This window comes from Dendropsophus ebraccatus, chromosome 4, assembly GCF_027789765.1.
Source record: "Dendropsophus ebraccatus isolate aDenEbr1 chromosome 4, aDenEbr1.pat, whole genome shotgun sequence".
Lineage (NCBI taxonomy): Eukaryota > Metazoa > Chordata > Amphibia > Anura > Hylidae > Dendropsophus > Dendropsophus ebraccatus.
Genome location: NC_091457.1, coordinates 33,356,731 through 33,382,228, shown reverse-complemented (window position 1 = coordinate 33,382,228; position 25,498 = coordinate 33,356,731). Strand labels below are relative to the sequence as shown.

The 25,498-nt window shown below is 44.1% G+C and overlaps 1 protein-coding gene across 4 annotated transcripts in view; it reads right to left on the bottom strand.

Moving 5' to 3' along the window:
* KCNK4 (potassium two pore domain channel subfamily K member 4) overlaps window positions 1-25,498 on the bottom strand; it is a 64,376-nt gene that overhangs the window by 18,428 nt on the left and 20,450 nt on the right. Inside the window, exons 1-3 of one of the 4 annotated variants that reach the window (XM_069968272.1) lie at window positions 7,309-7,404; window positions 6,109-6,190; window positions 377-690 (exon numbers count right to left, since the gene is read on the bottom strand). In XM_069968272.1, coding sequence (XP_069824373.1) covers window positions 377-690; window position 6,109 — 315 coding nt within the window. In that variant the 5' untranslated portion in view covers window positions 6,110-6,190; window positions 7,309-7,404. Of the gene's footprint in view, window positions 1-376; window positions 691-2,552; window positions 2,575-6,108; window positions 6,191-7,308; window positions 7,405-25,498 lie in introns of those variants that run through there. The other 3 variants (XM_069968274.1, XM_069968276.1, XM_069968275.1) reach the window with 3 other exon arrangements.

Here is a 25,498-nt window from a genome sequence, read left to right as displayed (position 1 = left end):
TGAAGTGCCCTGGGTTATCAGCGGCAATCCTTCCCCTTCACTTTTGATATTTCACTTTGCTATTGATAGATGTCTCTTGGAGAGGACGTCAGATGTTGCAGGAGACATTAACCAGGAGAGAAGAGGTGGGGTTTAGGATTAGTTGCTGGACAGCCCAGGGCACTGCCCAAGGGACACTTTTTAATTTAGAAGCAAATGGGACACAACAGGGTAACACAGGGATGTTTGAGCATCATGTTTATGAGTCTTCTGCTAACAGTTTCTCTGTAAACAAAAGATCTTCCAAGTTGCATAAAACATCCATCATATAATATACAGTATGTAAATACTATTCCTTAAAGCCTATGGTATGTCCGCTCTTTACTCATGCTCTTACCAGTACAAAGATGTCTAGATTGTCCTCCTGCACACAAGTATTTTCTTCAAGGAACCTTTTACGGTGTTGCATAAGAAGATTCTGTTGCTGAGTCTCATAGGGTTGTTCAAGCATCTGAAAAACCACTGCCCCTGTTACCAGGTAGCCAAGGACTACACCAAGCAAGGCCAACACAGTCTTCTTCTTCATGACGTTCTTATTCTGTGATACCTGGTCTTCAACCTGGTCTCCAAGTAGTATGGAATCTTCAGATGAGCAGGACAGCGGGTAGAGAAAGCTCCCTGGTAGACCGCCTACTGGAGAGTGGCAAGACACTGTAGAGGAGGAGAAAACAACAAAAAATCTTCTAGTATTGACAGCATTAGTATATAGATTACAGCCAATGGCTACTTACAGGCAGCATCATGTTGCTGGCCTGTATCCAACACTGTGTGTCATTCAGCACAACAGACAGTGTCTGGAACAATGGAGCGCAGAGGGACATATACCATCAAGATTTGTACAGAAAGGCTTAGTCCATATGGAGTATTTTGCAGAATCGTCACAGAGGAAAAACCACAATGGAAAGAATTGCACCTTTTTCTGTGTTTTGGACCCACTCCACGTCTTGGCACAAATGTCTGATCAAATACTATGTGTGAACCCAGGCAAAGAATGCACACCAAGGAGGTAGGGTGTGTTTACACAGACAGATTTATCTGACAGATATTTGAAGCCAAAGCCAAGCACAGGCTATAAACAGAGAACAAGTCATAAAGCGAAGCTCTTTTCAAATCCATTCCTGGCTTTGTCTTTAATAACCTGTAAGATAAATCTCTCTGTGTAAACACACCATTACTGCAGTTAACATCAAGCCCCCCTTCCAAAATAAGAAAGCTAAAATCTGGCAAGACGTGCATCACACTGGAGAACTGGTGATCTAAGGGGGTTACAAGGTTGTTTGAAACACAGTTGGTTTAAGGTGCCTTAAGGTGTTTGTTTTATGCAGTTAAGGAAAGAAAATCACCAATGTCCCCTTTTCCCCTCTAAGTAACATCTAGTAGAACTCACTAGTTTAAGGATCCCACCAAACTATAACCCTAATATCTGGACTTCAATGGCAAGTTTCCATTGATTGATGGATGGGAGCTATAGGACTTTGCCAACCAAAGCAGAAAATGTACAGTGTGAACCCAACCTTAGACTTGGAGTTAAAAACAGTCTATCCAACAATTTTAAGACTTGGAAGAAGCAAATAAACTATTGGAATGAATTAGTGTAGTACGCCCAGGGAGCAATCCTTCTAACAGATAGCATCACCTCCTGTATTGCTATGACTTAATTTACCCTGACATATTTATAAGCCGACTTGTAAATCGAGCTTGGGATAGAAAGGCTCCAACTTTCACAAGCAGCCTCATTGATATTGATTGTCATTCATTTACTGGGGCAATAAAACGGAACCAATTGTGAATATTGTCTTATAATGGTCACACATTATATTATATATATATAGTAAATTATACAATCTTTATAATAGTCCCCTTTATTCGCTTTATGTTCTGTTGTTTGTATATATTTTGCATCAATTGTTAAAAATTCTGGAACATTGAGAAAACTCTTCTATACGATAGATACTTTCTACGACAATATCCACTACGTATAAACCAACAGCAATGTTAACTTAATGGAGTGTGGGTCGTCTCACTTACCTGGACGGAAGATGCTAGAGGCATCAGGGATGTCAATATTAGAAGATACACTAGTCACACAACTGCACACTCCCACTCAGACAGGTATGAGCCCCCGGCAGCTGGGCCTGCAGCTCACCTCTGTATCTGATGCCCACAGGAGTGATACCCACACTGAATCCTCCCTCCTATCCACACACTGCATGGGCGTGGAAAGAGGGAGTGAAGAGAATGAGGGCCAGGAGTGAAATAAGATGTAGACATTGAGACATAAGGAGAAGAAGATGAAAACAGATGGAGAGAAGAACCGCACTGAGGGAGTGGAGGAGATGGAAAAAATAATGTGCGAGACAGTGATATAAAGCAAATGTACAGAACATAAGGAGGAGAATGAGGGAGGGAAGGAAGGAGAATGCTCTAAAAGCATACACCAGGAGACTTACAAAAGATAATGCAATGGCTACATTGAAGCAGTATTTTGCTTATGCTCAGCAGATGTAACTTACCGGTGTCTGCTTCTGATCACAGTCCTGAAGATCTTCTCTCACCCTGTACTTGTAGTGAAGGCAAAGGATTAACCCTTCCAACATATTATTGACCGCCATATCCATGTAAAGCCATATAAATCTAGGGCTCTCAGAATACTAAAAAGTAGCTTTGCCATAGACAAGAACTGACTTCCTGCAGACCCCTGAGCATCCCCCCTCTGCCCTGGCAGGAGCCAGACTGGGATGCAGTTACCCTCTGTCTGCCAGCCATGCATGCAATGAGCACTCCCCGGATAAAACTTGCCCAACTCAGCCCCTCGGAAGATCTCTTAACCCTTTTCTTTCAAGCACCAAAGCATTATGTTAAGAGGGTACACTGCAAAGCAAAACCGACTAGAAGCATGCAGCATTGCAAAATAACCCCACCCTCCTTGCCAAAATGCAGGGGAGCATCCTCAATGCTCCTGGCTGTTACAGACCTGCAGTGTCACTTAACCCCTCCCATTCCTGGCCAGCAGAGGGTTAATTCATTGTACCCTCTGTCAGCACACATAAATGATGATGAGAAGAATCAATAGGGATCGTTCTCAGTACTACCTGCCACTTAACCTGACTACTTAACCCCTTCATGGGATGGCCATCCGACAACACTGAGCTCCTGAGATGCAGTAGAATATGTTTCATGCTTTTCTTGCAGCATGTTGTCAGTGTAGCTACAGACAGGGTCAATGCTCACCCCTCTCAGTAGCATACACAAATAACTGGCTAGAACTCAGGCTGTGTTCACACGTTCAGGTTTTTAATTGTAATAATCAAATACAAAGCCTGGAATGGATGTAAAAGGAGGAGATGTCTCAGTCTTTTCTTTAGGACAGGGATGGGGAACCTTTTGCGAAACAACAATTCCCATCATGCCTGGACAGCCAAAGGCTGGGAATTGTAGTTTTGCAACAGCTTGAGGGTATAAGATTCCCCATCCCTGGTTTAGGGCCCTATTACACAGGCTGACCATCAGCTGAATTAGCTGAATAGAAAGAATGAGCAAAGATGGTTGTCGGTTGACCGGGTCATTTTGATGGGTCTTATGGTAATGATGGCTGAAAATAATAATGATGAGTAGGAAGACGGCCATCATTTTCCTGTTGTGAGAACATAGCCTGATAATAGAAGCACATGATATTCGAGCCCTATAATGGGATTCTTACACAAATATCATTCTGTGAAATGACAACATGTGAATCTGAGTGATATGACCCTTATATGTGGCTTTGTATTCAATTTTACCAAAACTGGAAAATTTTTGATGGCTGAAAATAATGTCCAAAAACAGTACATGAAACCTATGAGTGCGTTCACACATTCAGGTTTTTAATTGCAGTAATTGAATACAAAGCCAGAAATGGATCATATGACGTCAATTAACTTAACAGCTAATATTTTATCTTGTGTGTAGTAAGATTTTTCATTGACTACAATGAAACACATTATCACAATGAACCTGAATGATTTTAACAGATGTTTTTACTAGCTTTTTACAACAAAATTTTAAGTTGTTTTTATATTTACAGATTTTATGGGGGTTTTTAGCGGTTTCTGCTTTTGGTCCATTTCAACAGTGTGTGAACATAGCTTCAAGGTGAGATAAACCTCATTTACAAAGTGTACGGAAGTGCGACTTATAACTAATTCAGCTACAAATTATATATATATATATATATATATATATATATATATAAACAAAACACAACAATCACTGAACTCAGGGAGAACAGCGAAAAATTCCAATGGAGTACTCATTTACGAGTCTCCATTGATTGTCCCATACAAAATTAAAATATGCAAAAAAGGGGTCCGTGGAGCCTCAGTTACGAGTCTCAAAACACGGGAATAGCCAGATATCCCTCTCTCCAGAGAAGGAAGCCCATTGCCAAGGGTTGCCTCCTAGTGGGGAGACCACCAAACCACCCTGATACGTAGTCCCTCAGGTCCTCACTCTGTTGCAAGCTTTAGGACCTAAATAGGGAAACACCAGGGTGGCCCCTGTAAGTCTAACTCTGTGGCGAGTATAACGACATAAGACAAGGGTTACCAAGGCTAGGCATCCATCCACAGACTGCAGTTTCGGGGTATTTGCCCCTCTTCAGTGTGGAGCAGGATTCTGGCTACTGGGGCAATGATAAATAGACCAACAAAACACAACAATCACTGAACTCAGGGAGAACAGCGAAAAATTCCAATGGAGTACTCATTTACGAGTCTCCATTGATTGTCCCATACAAAATTAAAATATGCAAAAAAGGGGTCCGTGGAGCCTCAGTTACGAGTCTCAAAACACGGGATATATATATAGGTAAATGTGCCCGGGGGTTCTAAGAACTTAAAATATATAAAATAATATAGTGATGATGTCATCTTTATCACGACCAGTCTTCTCATCAATATGATATGAACAATAGAAATCCTTGTACGGTGCTGTAGAATATGTTGGTGCCATGTAAGTCATTGGTGTTCAAAGTAATTTTTACAGTCGGCATCTCCCCAGACTGGCTGATAACTGGAAGCAATAAAATGTATTTAAGAGTGAATTTGGCAGATTTGCTTCCTCATTCATCTGAATCTGAGTCTTGCAGAAATCCATATGATTGCCAACAAAACAATCCAAGGCAAGGGTTTTTTTGTTGCAAAAAATATGGCAACAAACCTGTCATGTGAATTTACTCCAAAGGCAGAACAATAGCAGATAAGATATTCTTTACTCTTAGTAATAAATCTGGCTCTGAATCATTGTATTAAAGGGAATAGCTGGGGTTGGGTCGGCCACACCTTATGGTCGTTTGGCTCTACCCTTTGTTTGTGTAGGAAAATTGTCCACAACATACACCTACTTATCCAGACCAGATTTCCCATGATGGAGTCTGGGTCCCTCCATATATTAAGCATACCGGTCGTCTTTTTTGACAAGCTCACCCCCTAAGAAGACCACTTTTCAGTGCAATTTTGGTTGGTGGATGTAAAAATGTTGAAATTTAGAAATAGTAGTAAACTAAAATCTTTAGTGATCAACATGTCATGTCATTGTTACTTATATATGACATCACTGAACACCTCCACCCCAATTGGCGCCATTTAAAACAACTGAAAAGCAAGAGCAAGAATATAACCACCACAAAGTATCATATTTATCAATGGATCTATTATTGGCATTACATGAAGACACGAAAGACAAGAATACAGCAAATGAAGAAGAATGGAAGATTAAACCATCAATCATAAGTATCGGAGACACACAATGGTGTAGCAGAGCTGGACTCTTTGAGGGGCATTTTTTGTTATAACAATTTGAGATAAGCTAAAACGGTGGGTTTTGATTTAGCCCCGCAAATCATGAGATCATAATGATAAACTTGGCTCTCCTACATCTGGCAAATTCAGCTCTGCTACATCAGACAAACACTCTTGTCAGGAAAAAATGCAATGGTGGGAAATAAAGTCAGTGAGAAAGTTAATCAATTAGAGTGGGAAGTGGTAGTAAAGGAAGAGGAGGGTGAGGGAAGGAGTAACATGGAGTTCTCACTTGCTCTGTTGTTCTCTGCGGTCCCGGCTCAGCACTCTCTGGGATGCTCTGTTCTCTCTGTCACAGGTTCTGCACAGACAGACTGACACAAAGCAAACTATATAATATCAGAGTGCTGAGGGCAGCCTTAACCCCTCATCTGCCTCTGCAGAGCTTTACAGTGTTTCTTAAGATGAGCCATATATATATACATTCACTTATCCCCTCTCCTGACAGTACTCTTCTCAGTAAATTAACCTCACTTTTACTGGACGTTTTTCTGTATATAATCACAACTCCTTTATCATGAGTCTCTACTAGAGATCTACTGTTCTACCATGCAAAGGGAAATCAATGGTAAAAATAGGATGTCCAACTTCACCAATACCACTTCCCAAAATCTACTCCCATCTCAAAGAAGAGAGTCTACCCTGCAACAGCGACACACACTGCCTATAACTGGTGCTCAGGAATTACAGGGTTAAACCACTTCACTGCCCATTAGTGTTTTCAGATAAATGATCGTAGTCAATAGAGATCAATAGCCATATTATCAGAGGAGAGTGTCTGGGGACAGGTCATATACTTGAATAGATATATATCCTGATATTTACACATAATCAGTGTTGGACTGGGGTATCTGGGGCCCACCAGAGGAAATCATCCTGGGGGCCCACCAATGAAGAACAAGTGAGAAACGACATGTCAGTTAGTGTTAGTGCAAGCTCTAAAGCTGGGGGCCCACCGGAGGATCCTCTGGTATTCTCTTGGGCCAGTCCGACACTGCACATAATAGATACTTGTAGATAGATAGATAGATAGATCCTATCTACAATCATATAGTGACCTGGAAAGTTTGTGTAAGGGCCCTATTACACCAACAGATTATCTGACAGATTTCTTTGAGCCAAAGCCAGGAATGGACTATACACGGAGAACAGGTAATAAAGGAAAGACTCTGTTGGTGTAATAGGGTCCTGACAGATACAGATACAGATTTATATTTGGGTTTTATACTTGTATATTTTGGGTTTCATGAGCAGCACAGGAGTAAGCTGGTTATCACCCAAGTATCAGCAGGTCCCAGGCCTAACACAGGTGAACAAACTGGATTGAGGCAACAAACCAGTGGACATCAGTCCACTATAACAGAAAAGCAATGAACACTAGAGAATCTAAATCAATGGACACCAGTGAGAGGGGCAGTAAACCACTGAGTACCTGTAATACTTCCGAGGCAGCTGTCCCTATAAGCAGCAATCTAGGGGAGCCAGGACATATAGACGTGAGCAGTGGGAGGCAGTTGGAGCAGTTGAGGCAGCTGGAGCAGCTGGAGAGACTGGCATGGATCTGATGAAGTCAGCTAGAAACTACCCTTGGGTCATTTCCTGCACATATACAGTGGTCCCTCAAGTTACAATATTTATTGGTTCCAGGACGAGCATCGTATGTTGAAAATATTGTAGAGATATCTAGAGACCAAAACTCTATGGAAAACTGGTAACTGAAGGACCCCTAAATGAGCAGCCCCAGCATTATAACAAAATTTAAAGGTTGGAATAAAGGGTAACTATGCTTTTGAGTCAAAATAAAAACTGGTACAGTGGTCCATCAACTTACAATGGCCTCAGGTTACAATATTTTCAACATCCAATGGTCCTTTCTGGAATATTGTAACACACCAGACTCAACATACAATGCTACAATCCAATACAAATTGCAATTTTACTGGTAAAACCCCAGTATTACTGGAGTGCATTACAGGCTGTGATACTACATGTCTGCACTGCACCGCCAGGATGAGCTGCTCCTACGCCAGGTAAGGGCAGCTTCATTTTATTTTTTGTATGTACAGGACCCTGAAAATGCTCCTGTCCTCTACTTAAAACGTAATTTACAGTTTCCAATAGCTTCTTCTGTTTTATGTAAGGATTTGCTTTATCTGTAATACATACCTACTTATTTTCCTTTAAATCCAACTTTAAAATGTTATAATGCTGGGCTGCTCATTTTGGGGGCCCTTCAGAACCAACTACATATTTTCTATAGAGTTGACATTTTTTGTTATAACGCTGGGGCTGCATAGAAAATGGGGCTGCAGCATCTTCCCAGATGGACTTAAGATGGCCAGAGAACACCATTAGTCAGAAGCTGTTCAAATTCTTCTGAATGTGTCTAGTACATTACACACCACAACTGCTTATCAGTGAGTGGGCCACCAGACCTCCGGTCAGCAAGGACTGGGGTGCGATCACTAATAAATATTTTCTACTCAACCCTGAATGGTGCTTCTGAGTGTAGGCATATGTAACGCCTGGAGTAGTGGATCCACTGGACCGGCACCAGCGATGGCACTAACCTCACCAGGGAGCGGAGTCTAAGGGGCCGCTGGTTTTCACCAGAGCCCGCCGCAAGGCGGGATGGACTTGCTGCGGCAGGCGACCCCCAGGTCGCTACCCCTGGCTTGGTTGCTGGTGACGGCAGGCGAGGCGTGGCAGGAGCAGTAGGCAGGAGATGGCACTGGCAAAGGTCAGCAGGTGAGAGCGCACGTGACAGGCTGAACGCAGGAACAGATGGAGTGACAGGGAAACAGGAACCAGGAACAGGGACTAGGGACCGGGTAACGGATAGGACTCAGGAACAGGAACTGGGACCAGGTAACAGATAGGACTCAGGAACAACAGGGGGCTGGGCCAAACGCTATGGGAAGCATGTAGAGGCTCCAACACTAAGGACAGGGCATGCTGGGATTTATAGGGGAGTGATTGGGTGCAACTACCAATTAGGAGCGCACTGCCCCTTTAAATCTGAGACAGCCGGCGCGCGCGCGCCCTAGGAGGCGGGGACGCGCGCGCCGGCCGGCACAGCGGGAGACAGGAGCGTGGAGAGGTGAGGCGCCCCCCGGGGCCGAGGTGACAGCAGCGCCGGGTCCCCGACTATGGACACCGGCTGCTGCATAGGGCAGGTAGCGGTCGCGGCGGCGGCCCGGACCGCGGGACGCCGCCGCGGCCGTAACAGCATAGAAGTGCACCTCGCTGCACACGGAGCCGTTATATATCTTGTTTTAGAGCAAAACAAAATGTGAAGTCGCAGAATACACCTATACACCTGAATAACTGGCAGAACTGTACAACCATGTGGGACTGTTTGTCCTCTGGACATGCTATATTGCTATGATAAAAAATTTTTTATTGTCCTATAGTTCTGAAATTATGATGCTTCTACTTTGGAGCAAATCTGAGCATCAGGTTTTTTTTATTCTGCACCTTTCTGTACTCAAAAATCTGTTTTCCTACCTCCCCCCCCCCCTTCCTCACTTCAGAAGAAGCAGGATTTCTGTGTGCACTATGCCTTATGGAAAGGGGTCAGTGAGGAAGAGGGAGAGAACTGAGCTGTAAGTTCTGTGTGTATGTGTCCAAGTCAGTAAGTGTGTGTCAGTCAGACAGTAAGTGTGAGTCAGTAATGTGTATCAGCCAGTAATGTGTGTCAGTCACTAAGTGTGTGTTTCAGTTAGTGTCTGTAATGTGTATGTCAGTAAGTGTCTGTGTCAGTAATCTGTTTTTGTATATGTTAGTGGTGTCTCAGGTGATATAATGGATGAATAGATGATGGGTGCATAGTGGATGGATGAGGGGCCTGCTTAAGCTCCGTCATCCAAGGGCCCGCAAAAACCTCGAGCCAGCCCTGTTTCTAAGCCTAGACAACCCCTTTGAAATGATTAAAGAATATTAGCCAACCATTTGAAAAGAAGCTGCTTACCCTATAATGAGTGCCAATTTTCTTCTGCTACATGTGAATGGAGATTTACATGTTTTATACTGTTCTATGGTACAGGTGACAGGTGACACATCCACCATGTCTGGACATAATATAATATAAAGTATAACAATATAATAAAAATTTATATGAAATTCACCAAAGCATCAACAGACACCAGTTATTTTAATGGAACAAAAATGAATGGATATGATGAAATGAATTCCTTTGAATTGTAAGGAAAATATTGGGGAAATATTAAATATTATTCTGATTACATTGTAAGTCTGTGATAGGACACATTGTAAAGGCTTACTGACAGAGAGTACAGGTCATGTACAAAATTATTCCCAGTTGTATGAGTAACAAAGAAAGAAAATGATGGTTCCATCTATTCCAGCTTTTATGTCAGATCAGTACAACAGGGGCAATACAATACAATACAATACAATGCAATGCAAATGCAAATGAATCCTCACTCCAAATGCAAGTACTAAGCCCATGCGATCCGACTCTGAATGCATATCACTAGATTCATCTCTGTCTTTGTGTCATTAAATAAAAACAACGTCAGCGTCTTGTTGAGAAAGCAAAGGAAGTCCGGAACAGAGAAAGGATGGGAGGTGATAGCAAGCAGAGGATGTGCAGACATCAAGAGGAACACATTCACCTATTTATGGCTGCCTCAATACATCATCGCAGTCATGAATTATGGCTGAAGTAGTAATGATATTAAACACTGAGGACACGATTCACATACAAGAGACTGATCAAAATGATGTAAAACATGACTAGTGGCCTCCCCTGATTTGCCTATTTTTGTAATTAAAGTTATTGATCACAGCAGGTTTCACTGAGACCCGCTCTGATCAGAAGATATAGCCATGAGAGATCACAGCAGCGTGATCCATTCCTGGCCAGCCACCATTCCGTCAATATTTTTCAGTCATGTAAAGTCTATGAGAAAATATTGATTGAATGAGTGGACGGCCAGGGAGTGGCCTGTGCTGCTGCGTTCTCTCCTCAGCTATATCTCCTGATCAGAGCGGGTCTCAGCAGTGAGACCCGTTGTGATCAATAACTTTTGACATGTCTGATGATGACACGTCATAAGTTATTTGTAGTGACCGTGCCCATTTAAGTACCTGAATTTATTATAGCTATTATAACTCTGTGTTTGGCTATGTTCACACAACGTCAAAAATAGAGAAAAGGCGGCTGATTTTCATATTTAAAATAACGTCCGTTTTTGGCGCAATTTAACTGACTGCAATGGCAATGCATTGAAGTCAATGGGAAGATGGACGTCCAATGCGCACAATGTATTGAATAACGGACGTTTTTGCCCGGAAGGTCAAAATAATGAACATAATCATTATTTTTGGACATCTTTTGCAAAAACACGTTTTTTATTAGTAGTTCACACACAGTTTTTCTTTTCTCACCGTTCTTTCTCTGTTTTTACTATTAAATTCAATGGACTTTTCAATTAAGACAAACCTAAAGTTCAATTAGTAAACCCAAACTAAAATAATGTGCAAACACCAGTCATTGTCAAGGGGAGGCCAGACAGCTATATGATGTCCATTATTTAAGACTCAAAATAACGGACGTCATTTTAAACAGAGCTAAAAAAAAGTTGTGTGAACTTTTCCTGTTCCTCTGTTATTCTTACTAGAAATATATGCAATGGGGTGCTACTGGTTGGGGGCCTGTTCTTACATCATCTCGGCTCACAGACTTAAGGCCCTATTACACAAAGTGATTATCAGCCGCTACGGCTGATCATCGTCTCGGGTAATAGAAAACAATGATCAGCCGACATAAATGATGTCGGCCGATCGTTGTCTGTCATTGTGTTTCAACATGTTGAAAGACAAACGACTATGACAGCAACAATCTGCTGCCGTCGCTCTGTGGAATAAGATCGTCAGCTCTCTTCTATGGGCTGCCCAGACGATGTAGCGATCACCCGGGCAGCCTTCCCGCGGCCCTCACGGCTCTTACCCGCTCGCTGCCGTCGTGTGTAATAGCTCCGGCAGCGAGCAGGGAATGAGGAGCAAGCGAGTGCTGACAGCGCTCGTTTGCTCCTCTCCATCTCCCCGTGTAATAGGGGCTTTACACAGGGAGCATCAACAGTATCAAGCAACCAAGTCCAACCGTATTGCCATGATCATCGCCATGTTTGATATGTAAGAGTCCAAGATAGTGGACTGGATGGAGGTACTATGACAGTGCTACAAGGTATACCTGTGGAGATATATTATTAATATCTTGAGGCTACTGAGACAGGTCAAAGGACATCATGAAACAGGAGTCATAAAAGGCCATATTCCATACACTAATACCATACAAGATTCTCTGGCCTCCTCTAACATCAGAGGAAAGGGGGGGGGGAGAGGGATTACACCTCTTCCTAATCACAAACAGGTATATTTTATATGATGTAAGTAATACACCATTCTGTTCAGCATTTCTATCAACAGTTTATGCTGCCCACATTTAAGTAGAAAGTAAGTCTTACCAAAATAGTGTGTTCACACTGTGTTTTTGCAATCTGTGTTTTTCATCAGTTTTATGCAAAAAAAAAAAAAAAAAACCTGATGAAAAACAGATACTTAGATTTTCTCCAAAGTAGCAGCATCATAATATCAGAACAGTATGACAATAAAAAAGAAAATATGGTGGGACACCTCTCCAGTCACTGCTGGGACGGGCATCATCACAACTCAGGGGAAAATGCCTTTCTGGCGGGGATCCCAGGCACAAGCAGAGGTAAGTAAGGACATGTTGTTATGTGTAACGCCTGGAGTAGTGGATCCACTGGACCGTCACCAGCGATGGCACTGACCTCACCAGGGAGCGGAGTCTAAGGGGCCGCTGGTTTTCACCAGAGCCCGCCGCAAGGCGGGATGTACTTGCTGCGGCAGGCGACCCCCAGGTCGCTACCCCTGGCTTGGTTGCTAGCGACAACAAGCGAGGCGTGGCAGGAGCAGTAGGCAGGAGATGGTGCTGGCAGAGGTCTGTAGACGTAACCGCAGGTGACAGGCTGAACACAGGAGCAATGGAGTGACAGGGGAGCAGGAACCAGGAACAAGGACTAGGGACCAGGTAGCGGATAGGTATCAGGAACAACAGGGGGCTGGGCCAAACGCTATGGGAAGCATATAGTGGCTCCAACCTGAGGGACAGGGCACGCTGGGATTTATAGGAAGTGATTGGGTGCAACTACCAATTAGGGGCGGACTGGCCCTTTAAATCTGAGACAGCCGGCGCGCACAGACGGAGACCGGAGCGAAGGAGAGGTGAGGCGCCCCCAGGGGCCGAACTAGCAGCAGCGCCGGGTCCCTGCACAAGGACCCCGGCGGCTGCATGGGGCAGGAGTAGGTCGCGGCGGCGGCCCAGAACACGGGACGCCGCTGCGGCCGTGACATTATGTTTGCCTTGCCGGCTGTTAGACTTCAGTCAAGGCCAGGCTTCTCCTTTAAGTTGACATATAACCAATGGAAAATGTCATTATTTTGAGGCACCTAGCCTACCTGCTTCCCCAAACCAGACTCAAACGTCTTGTAATGTATTAAGTTCTGCTTTTCTCCTTTTTATTTTTTAAACTGTTATTTCATTGTATATGTACATGAATAGTTACAGTTGCATTATTATTTGATAACCCTGTTTTTTGTTTCTTTTTAATAGTAAAACTTCATTTTAATAAGAGCCTTACTGTGTTCTAATGATCCTATAACCGTAGAAGAAGGGTTACCTGTAGAGACTGAATGCTAAACTGCATAGTGAGTGGTATAGTAGTGAGTGTAATTTGGGTGCTGTGTCAGCTTAATATTATGCGTAGTGGCAGCCTACTGTGATTAGATGTGGATGACGGAGAGTTGTTAGAGGGAGGCCCTGTGTGACCCTGCAAGCTCCTATCCAGAGGTTTGGGATCTTGACAGCTGATATTAGGCCTAAGTGCCCTTTATAATTTCTCATTGAGTGATCCTAACAGTTAAATATTGGTTCAGACTAGACTAGAGCGATTTTTTAAATTCTTGATTTTTTTTCTTTTTTGCTAAATAAACAGAAAATTTTTCTCCTTGCAGCATCAGATACTATTTTAATGAAGTTTCAGACAACAACTATATTGCTTCCCAATGTAACAGTGCTCACCCTGTGCCCCTGTGTAGTAGACAAGCCCCCACTGTGCCCCATATAAGTACTTTTCCCAAATATGTGCAACTGTGAGCCCCTATATAGTATAGGAGATCTTCTTTGTGCCTCCATCTAGACAGGGTGTTGTAGTGGAGGTATAGTGCATAAGGGGTGTAGTAGTTCAGGTAAAGATGAGGGGTGTAGTAGTAGTAGTAGAGGTATAGATGATGGTTGTAGTAGTAGTACAGGTACAGATGAGGGGTGTAAAAGTAGTAGTACAGGTATAGATAAGGGGTGTAGTAGTAGTAGTACAGGTATAAATGAGGGGTGTACCCCTCCTCCTCCTCTTACCCCAGCACATATGTTCCCCTCCCGGCCACACATGCATGTCCACAGTCTCTGGAGGAGGCCGCAGGGACTGCAGGATAAAGTGGTAGCTTTGCTGGGGGTGCTGGAGCTGTACAGCGGGATCAGGGGCCTGCACTGCCCCCCCCCCCCCCTGATCCTGTTGTATAGCTCCAGCACCAGCAGCGATGCTATCACCCTATTCTGCAGTCCCTGCGGTTTCCTCCAGAGACCGGGACCTCTGTGTGTGTCCAGGAGGGGAGCAGGGCGCTATGTGTAAGGGGCGCGGGCAGGTCTGCTGTGGCTCTGCTAAGCGGCTGGAGGCTGCCGGCGCCGCAACTCTACAGACTGCCTGCCCGCTGCCCCAACACTGTTACCACAAATTAGCCATGTATTCTTTTTTGTTCTGTCTGTTATAGAGGCCACAATAAATGAAAGATGATTTGTCCCCTTAATATGTAATGGCAGGAAACTACAGCTCCAGGTTCATCCTCCTCGTAGTCAAATCAGCACAAAACATTTGAAACTGTACATATCAGAAGTATCGACAAAGTCATGACAACCTGAACTGTAAATTTATTATGTTTCTTATCCAACATGGAAAAACTAAGATTATTTACAGAAGAACTATATACAGCAGAACTATTTACAGCAGAAGCAGGCAGCTGGTATTCTATCGGTAATGGAGTGGCCAGATCTGAACCCCATTGAGCTGTTGTGGGAGCAGCTTGACCGTATGGTACGCCAGAAGTGCCCATCCAACCAATCCAACTTGTGGGAGCTACTTTTAGAAGCGTGGGGTGCAATTTCTCCAGCTTACCTCAACAGATTAATAGCTAGAATGCCAAAGGTGTGCAATGCTGTAATTGCTACAAAAGGAGGTGACCCCAAACTTTTGAACGGTAGTGTATATATATATATATATATATATATCAGGGGCGTAGCTAGGGGTTCAGCCTAGGGGGGGCGAGTGAGGCTGAGTGGGCCCCCAACCAACGTTACCCATAGGGAACCCCAGCAGGTGACAAGGATTCTTTTGAATAATAAAGGGAATATTCTTCTACATTTCTTATAGTGAATAAGGATACAGAGCCGTGTAAGAGGCTTCTACATCTGGAATATAGAACCACAAAAAAAGTAAAAGGGCTTAAGATTAGAAAAATATAGCTGCCTTCTTCCACAGACAGCACCACTCTTGTCCTCAGTTTGATTCTCCTGGTGGCTGCAACCTGTGGGTGACAACCATCAGCCCTGAAGTTCCAGCAATACATCTGTCTACAGCGGCAGGTATCGGAGGATTGTACTACTGTACTACAACTCCCAGCATACCCTGAGGGCTGCAGACTGTCAACCTGGAGCCCCCCTTCCTCGACCAAGTGCATGCTACTGGTATATATATATGGTATTACCAATAATACCAGTATACAAGGGGGAAATATCGCCACAACCACTACCATCACCACCATATTGTTACTGACTAAATCCTCTATACTAAATCCAATAAAACACAGTACCAGATTACAAGTAACAAATAACACCACTACTTACTGACTAATACCAGCACATACCGACTAATACCAGCACATACCGACTAATACCAGCACATACAGACTAATACCAGCACATACCGACTAATACCAGCACATACCGACTAATACCACCACATACCGACTAATACCAGCACATACTGACTAACACCACTGCTGCAACTGAATAATCCACTGTACACAGAGCAATATCACCTCTTCAAGTCATTTAGCAGTAGCCCCAGCTCTACACAGGTTCTATACACCATATACATTACAGTGCAGATATATTTAGTGACTCACAGGGGACGTCTTCTCTGATCAGAGTTCTTCCCTTTTCATCTTCTTCTCCATCTGCCCTGGGCCGTTATGAGAACTTCTCCGAGCCACGAATCCACAGAATCTGCCAGACATACATATTAGGCTCCACACTCTGGCACCATCCTCATCTCTCTACGCACTGCACATCTGTATTGGCCCCTTTACACCCTTGTTTAGTGGGTAGGCTGACTCTTATAGATGGCTCCCCCCTGTATTGCCCCCTTATAGATGCCCCCCCTGTATTACCCCCTTATAGATGGCTACCCCTGTATCCCCCCCCCTTATAGATGGCTCCCCTCCCCTGTACCCCCCCCTTATAGATGGCTTCCCTCCCCTGTATCCCCCCTTATAGATGGCTCCTCCTGTATTCCCCCCTTATAGATGGCTCCTCCTGTATTCCCCCCTTATAGATGGCTCCCCCCCCCCTGTATCCCCCCCTTATAGATGGCTTCCCTCCCCTGTATTCCCCCCTTATAGATGGCTTCCCTCCCCTGTATTCCCCCTTATAGATGGCTCCCCCCCTGTATCCCCCCCCTTATAGATGGCTCCTCCCCTGTATCCCCCCCCCTTATAGATGGCTCCCCTCCCCTGTATCCCTCCCTTATAGATGGCTCCCCCCCTGTATCCCCCCTTATAGATGGCTCCCCTCCCCTGTATCCCTCCCTTATAGATGGCTCCCCCCCTGTATCCCCCCTTATAGATGGCTTCCCTCCCCTGTATTCCCCCCTTGTAGATGGCTCCCCCCCTGTATCCCCCCTTATAGTTTGCCCCCTGCACAGCAGATTAAAAAAAACAAACACACAACTCACCTACCAGCGCTCCCCCGTCGCTGCTGTCCTCTCTTCTGCCCCCAGCTGATGCGTCCCTCCCTGGGGGATTCCCGGGCAGCGCACACATCCGGAAGCTGAGTGTGCGCCCAGGCCGGGACTTCCGGTACAGGAAGTCCCAGCGACGCGCACTAAGGTTCCTGATACGTGCGCTCCCTGGGAATCCCCCAGGGAGCGACGCATCAGACAGGGGCAAGATTGCCTCTTGCGGCCGCAAGCAAGACCGTGCTTGCGGTCGCAAGAGAGGCATAAAGGAGGGGGTGGGCTCGGCGGTTCGGGGGGCGTGTGCGGATGCGGAGCGCAGCCTCTTGTGGCTGGAGGCATAACGCTGCCTCCGGCCACAAGAATGATTGACACAGCCAGGAGCCAATGGCTCCTGATGCTGTGTCAATCACATCCTGGCCCAGTCGGAACTGTATGCGCTCATTAGGAGTGCGAGCGCATACAGTTCCGGCCACTACTGACGTGTTAATGCTGTCTGCAAAAGCATTAACTGCAATAGCAGACAGCATTAACTGTCTAAGACCTCAGTGGGCCCCTGTCTGAGTGGGCCCGGGGGCGACCGCCCCCCTTGCCCCCCACCAAATTTCGCTACTGATATATATATATATATATGTGCTCTGTGTATTGTCTATGTGTGTGTACTATGTACTGTATGTATATATGTGTGTATGTCAGTATGTGCTGTTTACTGTCTATGTGTGTGTACTATGTACTGTATGTATACATGTCAGTATGTATTGTCTATATGTGTCTACTATGTACTGTATATATATATATATATATATATATATATATATATATATATATATGATGTGCTCTGTGTGTGTACTATGTACTGTATGTATACATGCCAGCATGTATTGTCTATGTGTGTGTACAATGTACTGTATGTATACATGTCAGTATGTATTGTCTATGTTTGTGGACTATGTACTGTATATATATAATATGCTCTGTGTGTGTACTATGAACTGTATGTATACATGCCAGCATGTATTTTCTATGTGTGTGTACTATGTACTGTGTGTGTATATATATGTGCTCTGTGTGTGTACTATGTACTGTATGTATACATGTCAACATGTCAGTATGTATTGTCTATGTGTGTGTACTATGTACTGTGTGTATATATATATATGTGCTCTGTGTGTGTACTATGTACTGTATGAATATATGTATGTGACTGTGCATTGTCTGTGTGTGTACTGTGTACTGTATATATATATATATATATATGTATGTGACTCTGTATTGTCTGTGTGTGTATGTTCTGTATGCATATATGTATGTGCTCTGTGTGCATTGTCCATGCGAGAATACAGAATGAGAATACCCATCCGTGCTCTGGCTGCTTCTGGGGCTCCTGTAGGTCCCGCTCAGCCAATCAGTGCGCTGTCCCGTCACAGCCTCTGTATGGCTGAACGGTACCTAGAGGAGTTAGGAGCCACAGAAGCAAGCCGGAGCACAGACAGGTAAAGTATTCTCTTGTCAGCAGTGAGTTAAGGGGGGCGGCGTTTACAGAATCGCAGCGGAATGTAAACCCATTCGAACTGTACAGGGAATCACAGCGGATTTCACCCTGTGAGTTCCTTTCATTTTCTATGGCTGTACATACTTGCAGCAGCTTTTTCAATCCACTGCGAGTATGTAAAGCCCCTTCCCACTAAACCCACCGGTGCTGGGCTAATATATTACCTGCCCATGCTCCTGCTTGCTTCTCAGGCTGTGCAGGACACTAGGGAGCCTGAGAAGCAAGCCCGGATGGGACTGCAGAGGAGCTGCAGCAGCTGTGACAGTGATTACTGTCTGGCTGCTGAACATTATAATGTAGAGGGTGGACTGTGTGAGGAGAAGTACAAAGAAAAACTCTTCCCCCTAAACATACAGAAAATGCTTCTCACCTGTGCCCCCCATTTGCAGTGTGTCCATCCCCCTTCTCTGCTCTTCTCCCCTAGAGTATTCAGTAGTCCCCCCTAAACTACTACACCCTTGGGTTACACAGTGGTTTTGGCTATGATAGGAGACGTGGGACTGTAAATTGCTGTCTCGCTATGCAGGGGATTTATGCTGTGTTAGGTTAAATGGGCACTGTCACAACAAAAAACTAAAGGGGGGGGGGGGGGGCACAAAACTGAATGTTTGCCCCGGGTGCAGGAAAGGCTAGCTACACCTCTGCATAAATCCATGCTGATGCTGCATCATAAGATTATTTTCATTAAGATACTCCAGTATAGCATCTCTTAAAAACCCCTCAAATACTTTACCTACTATAGATGTTAGACTTACGGGCCTATAGTTTCCAGGATCACTCTTTGAGCTTTCTTTAATCTTTAAATATTAGGAATAACGGTCTGTCTAATACAGTACTCAATTCTTGCAAAACTCTAGGATGGATACCTTCTGACTTAATGTTTTTTTAATTGATTTGATTTTAATGTTTTAAAGGCGTCTCCCCACTTCTTGTTTTGTTAGGCAGGTGAGATTTATGGGAGGATTTACATTATCCCTAGTCATGTCATCTGTTATGGGATTCTCCTCTGTGAATACAGTAGAGAAGAATGTATTTAGAAGATTGGCCTGTTTTCCATGATAACTAAAAAATAATTAATGTAAATTGCAAACTTGCTTTATATCACATCTACTGTTAGATTTTGAAAGTTATAAGTGACACTTTAACCCTTTGATGACAGGCCAATTTTTGTTTGTGCACTTTAATTTTTTCCTCCTTATGTTTAAGAGGCCATAGTGCTTTTTTTTTTTTTTTACCTACAGATCCCTTATTTTTTCGATGCCACTTGTACTTTTCAATGACAGACTTAATTTCTCCATAAAATATGCAGCAAAACCAGAAAAAAAAATATTTGCATGTTGAAATTGAAAAAAAAGCTATTATATTATATGTTATATATGTTCCTCAAGTTGGTACGATTACAATGCAGTGTAATTTAACATTTTGCATGTTAATGTGTTTTCCCTAAGTCCCATCAGCGGCACAATAACGGGGTTTATTGCCCCTGTGTACTGGGCAAGACAAGAAAGGAATATTTAATAGTACAGCCAATCAAATGAAAAGGCTCCTCCCCTCCGGGTATAAAGACAACCCTCACCTCACCATGCGTTTATTATAAAGATCAATTAACAGAACAATCAAAAACACAGGATAGATATATACATAGGGAAGGGAAGCTTGTGCCGCTGATGGGACTTAGGGAAAACACATTAACATGCAAAATGTTAAATTCCCTGACGTCCCACAGCGGCACAATAACGGGGATTTAGCACGTACAAACCCATTATGGGCGGGTGTCTTGTACAGCAGATTTTAAGACCGAAGAGGAAAACACTGGAGCTGACAAAGAACTAATCCTATAGTACTTAAAGAAAGTTCTAGGAGAAGACCAAGATGCCGACAGGCAAATCTGATCCAGCGGTATTAATGCCTTTTCGGCCCAAAAAGAGGCCACTGACAAGTGGAGTGTGCCTTTGTAAATTCTGGAGGTTCCAGATTGTTGAGTGAGTAGCACGTCTGTATGCACTCTGTGATCCATCTGGATATTGTTGGCTTAGAAGCCTTCTGTCCTCTATTTTTCCCCATAAAAGTAATAAATAAATTTTCAGATTTCCAGCTTCTCCAAAGTCTGGTCTTCAGCAATAGCTTCTTGTGGAAGAACAGGAATAGAAATTAACTGGTTAAGGTTAGAAAAGGAAGGAACCTTGGGAGCAAACACAGGTAAGTACCGTAAAAGTACTCTATCTGCCAAGAACGTGGTATAAGGCTCAGAAGAAGACAGAGCCTGGAGTTCTCCTATTCTTTTAGCTGAAGTTATGGCTAGAAGGAGGACCGTCTTCAAAGTTAGAAGCTTGAGAGGAATTTCTGCTATCGGCTCGAAAGGTTGGAGGGCCAAAACCTTAAGAACCAGAGATAGATCCCAAGGACATACTGGTTTGGCGATTCTAGGACGTAGACGTGAAACAGCCCTTATAAAATTCTTTACCTCTGTATTCTGAAGGAGTCTCTTCTGTAAAAATTCTGGCATGGCGGCCAACTGGACCTTAAGAGTGCTGGGTGCGAGTCCCTTATCGAATCCATCCTGTAGAAATTCCAGTCTGTCCGGAATAGAGGGATCAGTATGTTCCTTCTGTCTGGAAGAGCACCAGGTCTGGAACACTCTTCTGACTCTAGAATAGGATCTGTTGGTGGCATCACTTCTCGTATGAGACAGTGTATTCACCATCCTATTGGAAAAACCCTTCTCTCTCAATATGGCCCGTTCAATCTCCAAGCTGTTAGGTGGAGACACTCCTGACACAAGTGAGTGCCCTGAGACACTAGGTTGTGTATTGTCGGTAATTTCCAATACTGTGCCTTGCTCATGGTTATGAGCTGGGCAAACCACGACCTCTTCGGCCAAAAGGGTATGACCGCAATCACTGAGGCCTGGTCCTGCCTGATTTTCTTCAGGACTCTGGGAATCATGGCAGTGGGTGGAAAAATATAAGCTAGGTTCCATCGTATTGACATCGCATCTGTGGCCTCTGGGCAATCCGCCTCGTAAAGGGAACAAAATCTTGGAACCTTTGTGTTTGCTCGTGTCGTCATCAAATCTATCTCTGGTTGCCCCCATCTTCTGGTAATCTGACTGAAGATGGATGTGTTTAATGACCATTCCCCTGGAATGGCCATCTGCCGGCTCAAGCGATCGGCTAACACGTTGTGAGTTCCCCTGATATGTACCGCCATGATGCGAGGTATGTTCTTCTCCGCCCAATTTAGGATCTTGCCTACTTCTACCAGAAGAGGTCTTGATCGGGTGCCTCCCTGCTTGTTTATGTAAAAGACGGATGCCATGTTGTCCGTCTTTATCTTCACCGCTAACCCCTGAAGTTGTGGTGAAAAATGTAGCAGGGCTTTGTGAATCTCCCTTAGTTCCCTTTTGTTGGAAGAGAGGGTTCTTTCTAAGGATGACCATGTTCCCTGAATGTTTAAGTCTCTGAGGTGTGCTCCCCAGCCTGAGCCTAAGGCGTCTGTTGTTAGAACTTCCCAAATGGGTTCCTCTATGCTGTGACCATCTTTTACCTGGGACCACCATTGAAGAGAAGCTCTTGACTCTAGGGATAAGCTGATCTTCCTGTCCAAATCTGACGGATTCCTGTTCCAAACTTGAAGGATCTCCGTCTGAAGAACTCTCATGTGCCACAAGGCCCAGGGGACTGCTTCCGCTGCTGAGGAGAGAAGACCCAGAAACCTCATTAGAGTCCTGAGAGATACCTGTCGAGGAACTCTCAGAAAATGGCACCCTTCTTAAATTCTGTGTTTCCTCTCTGGAGTGAGGAAAATTTTCATGGTCTCTGAATTTATGAGAAATCCCAGAAATTTCTTTGTCAATGAGGGAGTTAAGTCTGACTTGTCCCAATTAACAATCCATCCTAATGTGGAAAGGAGAGTTAATGTGTCTGACACATTCTGGTGTAGACGTTCGCTTGATCTGGCAAGGAGAAGCCAATCGTCTAAGTAAGGGATAATGTTTATCCCCTGTAGTCTGAGTGTTGCAACAACAGCGGCTACTACCTTTGTAAAAACAAAGGGGGCAGAGGTAATCCCGAATGGCAGAACCTTGAATTGAAGGTGATGTAACTGACCTTTGATATAAAGTGCTATTCTGAGGAATTTTCTGTGCTGTCTGTAGATTGGAATATGCAGGTAAGCATCCTTGAGGTCCAGCGATGCCATGTAGTCTCCTTTGTTTAGAAGAGCCTTCACTGATCTTATGGTCTCCATCCTGAACTTGTTCTTCGTGATGAATCTGTTTAGGTATCTTAAGTCTATTATTAATCTCCATTTCCCCGACGGTTTTGGTACCAGAAATACCGGTGAATAGACTCCTGAACCTCTTTCTTCGAGGGGAACAGTCTCTAAAGCCTTGATCCTGATTAAGTCGAGGATGGATTCCTCCAAGATGACCTGCTTTGTGGGAGAAAGACGGGAGGAAACAAGAAAACGTTCTGGAGGCAGGGGGTGAAGAGGTAAAACATAGCCTCTCTTTATTATATTTAAGACCCATAGATCTGACACAAATTTTTCCCAAGCTGGGAGAAAATGCGTTAAACGACCCCCTACCTCTAGGATGGCGTCAGAACTCCTTCTTTCTATTTGGGGACTTAGCTCCCTTGGACTGGCCACCTCTCCTATAGCTTCCATATCCTCTGCCTCTGTAGCGATACTGTCTGCTCCTTTAAGGGGAACGAGCTTGTCTCCTCCGAAAGGGTAAAGATTTACCGTTTTTATCGGATAACTCCTCCATGAGAGTATCTAGTTCTGCTCCAAACAGCTTACCAGGTGAATATTCCAAGTTACAAACATTGTATTTAGAGGGATTATCCCCAGACCAAGGACGTATCCAAAGAGCCCTACGGGATGCAGAAGATAGAGCCATAGCTCTGGCCCCCAGTCTGGTCAGATGAGAGGCTGAATCAAACAAATAGTCTACCGCTAAAGTTATGTTCTTGAACAAGGCTAAAATAGTATCTCTATTTATCCCAGAATCTATATCATCTTGGACCTTAGACAACCATTTCTTTAATGTTCTTGTAACCTCATGATTTGCTATACCAATGGCAGTCTGACCAGCAGCAGCAGTGTATGATCTTTTAAGAGTGGCCTCAATCCTGCGGTCCATGGGGTCCTTAAGGCTAGACCCATCCTCTGAGGGTACTAAAATATTTTTAGAGAGCTTGGATATAGCTCTGTCTACCTTAGGAGGAGACACCCAGGACCTGGACTGCTTTTCATTTAAGGTAAATAAAGACCAGAACCTTTTACTTATGGGTGGAGCTTTATCAAGCTTCTCCCACTCCTTCTTAATAAGATCAGAGAGAAAAACATCAATGTTAAAACCCTTAGCGCCCTTAGAAGAACCAGGAGTGTCAGAATAGTCCTCAGGATTATCAGTCTGAATAGCTTTAAGCAGTTTAGCAATCTTTTCTGGATTGAAGATAAATTTTTCTTCCTTTTCTTCCTCCTCCTTATGGGAAGGTGAAGAGTACACTTCATCCAGCACAGTATAATCCTCCATAGATACAGAAGGAGAAGAAGTATGAGCTCTCCTGGGTCTTTTCTTAGGGACCATGGCAGCCATCTCTTCCTTAAGGGAATTACGCATATCCTTCATAGATGACCTAAGAGACATCAGTATAAGTCTCTAGTAAAATAATATAAAATTTCAAACCTCATTCCTGAAGGCTTACTGCATAAGATCCTTGACCCAGATCACCACATCCTGGATGTTGGGTTCATTCTTGTCCTGAATTCTTGGACGACAGGAGAGACAGGTGGTATAATCACTGTCATCAGGTAGAGGAGTCTCTGGAATAAAAATAAAATCCTTTAGAATTTATGCAGCTCCAGGGTCTAAGTGCAGTGCAGTGGAGGTACCTACCGCACTCTCTGCATTGTAGATGGTGTCTCTTAGCTGAGGATTTCCTCCCACAGGATTCCCTGGAGGACATACTAAAATAAGAGGATATAAGAGTCTAGACCTCCTTATAGATGCCAAATAACCCCTGGGGCAGCAGACCCACCTGAAGCTCTCCAATGCAGTAAGTAAAGTAACAAATAGCAGAGTCTTGCAACTATGCACACCGCTGTCAGTCACGAGTGGACAGACAGCAGCCCTCTGATTAGCGCGCCTAAATAGGGAGTAAGGAAAGCCAAAAAACCTGGATACCTGCAAGAAAACGAGCAGCAACCCGCTCTGGGTCCACCGGCCCCAACTCCGGTCCAGAACGCTGCGACGCGGATCGCGTCATCACCCGCGAACCGCGCATGCGGCAGTAACTGGAAACGACGCGAACCACGTCACTTCCGGCCCTGCTGAACGAAGTAAAACGCAAACAGCGTTCCACCCTGCCGCGGCCTGTATCATACACCGGCCTGGACAGACTTGACTACAAGTAGTCTCCGGGCCAATGGGACCTGAAAGGAAAAGGTACAGAAAGACATTATTAGGGTGGGAGGAGGGGAGATCCAGACCTGCCCTTACACCAGGACAAAAAATAAAAACGCATGGTGCACTGGGTGAGGGTTGTCTTTATACCCGGAGGGGAGGAGCCTTTTCATTTGATTGGCTGTACTATTAAATATTCCTTTTTTGTCCTGCCCAGTACACAGGGGCAATAAACCCCGTTATTGTGCCGCTGTGGGACGTCAGGGAACTTATATAACTTTTATTTTACCTGCTTTAAAAAAAATTTAAAACCTTTTTATGTGTATTGTATTAAATGTGTATTACTATCCTTATATTGTTTTTATTTTTCAGTATATGGGGCTATATGAGGCATCATTTTTTGCACCATGATCTGTTCTTTTGTAGTTTGCTTGTTTATATGCAACTTTTTGATCACTTTTTATCACAATTTTTCCATATTTGGGCTATGTTCACACTGCGTATGAGTCCGTCTGTAGTTCGTACGCCGCCGTACATGTGCGGCTGA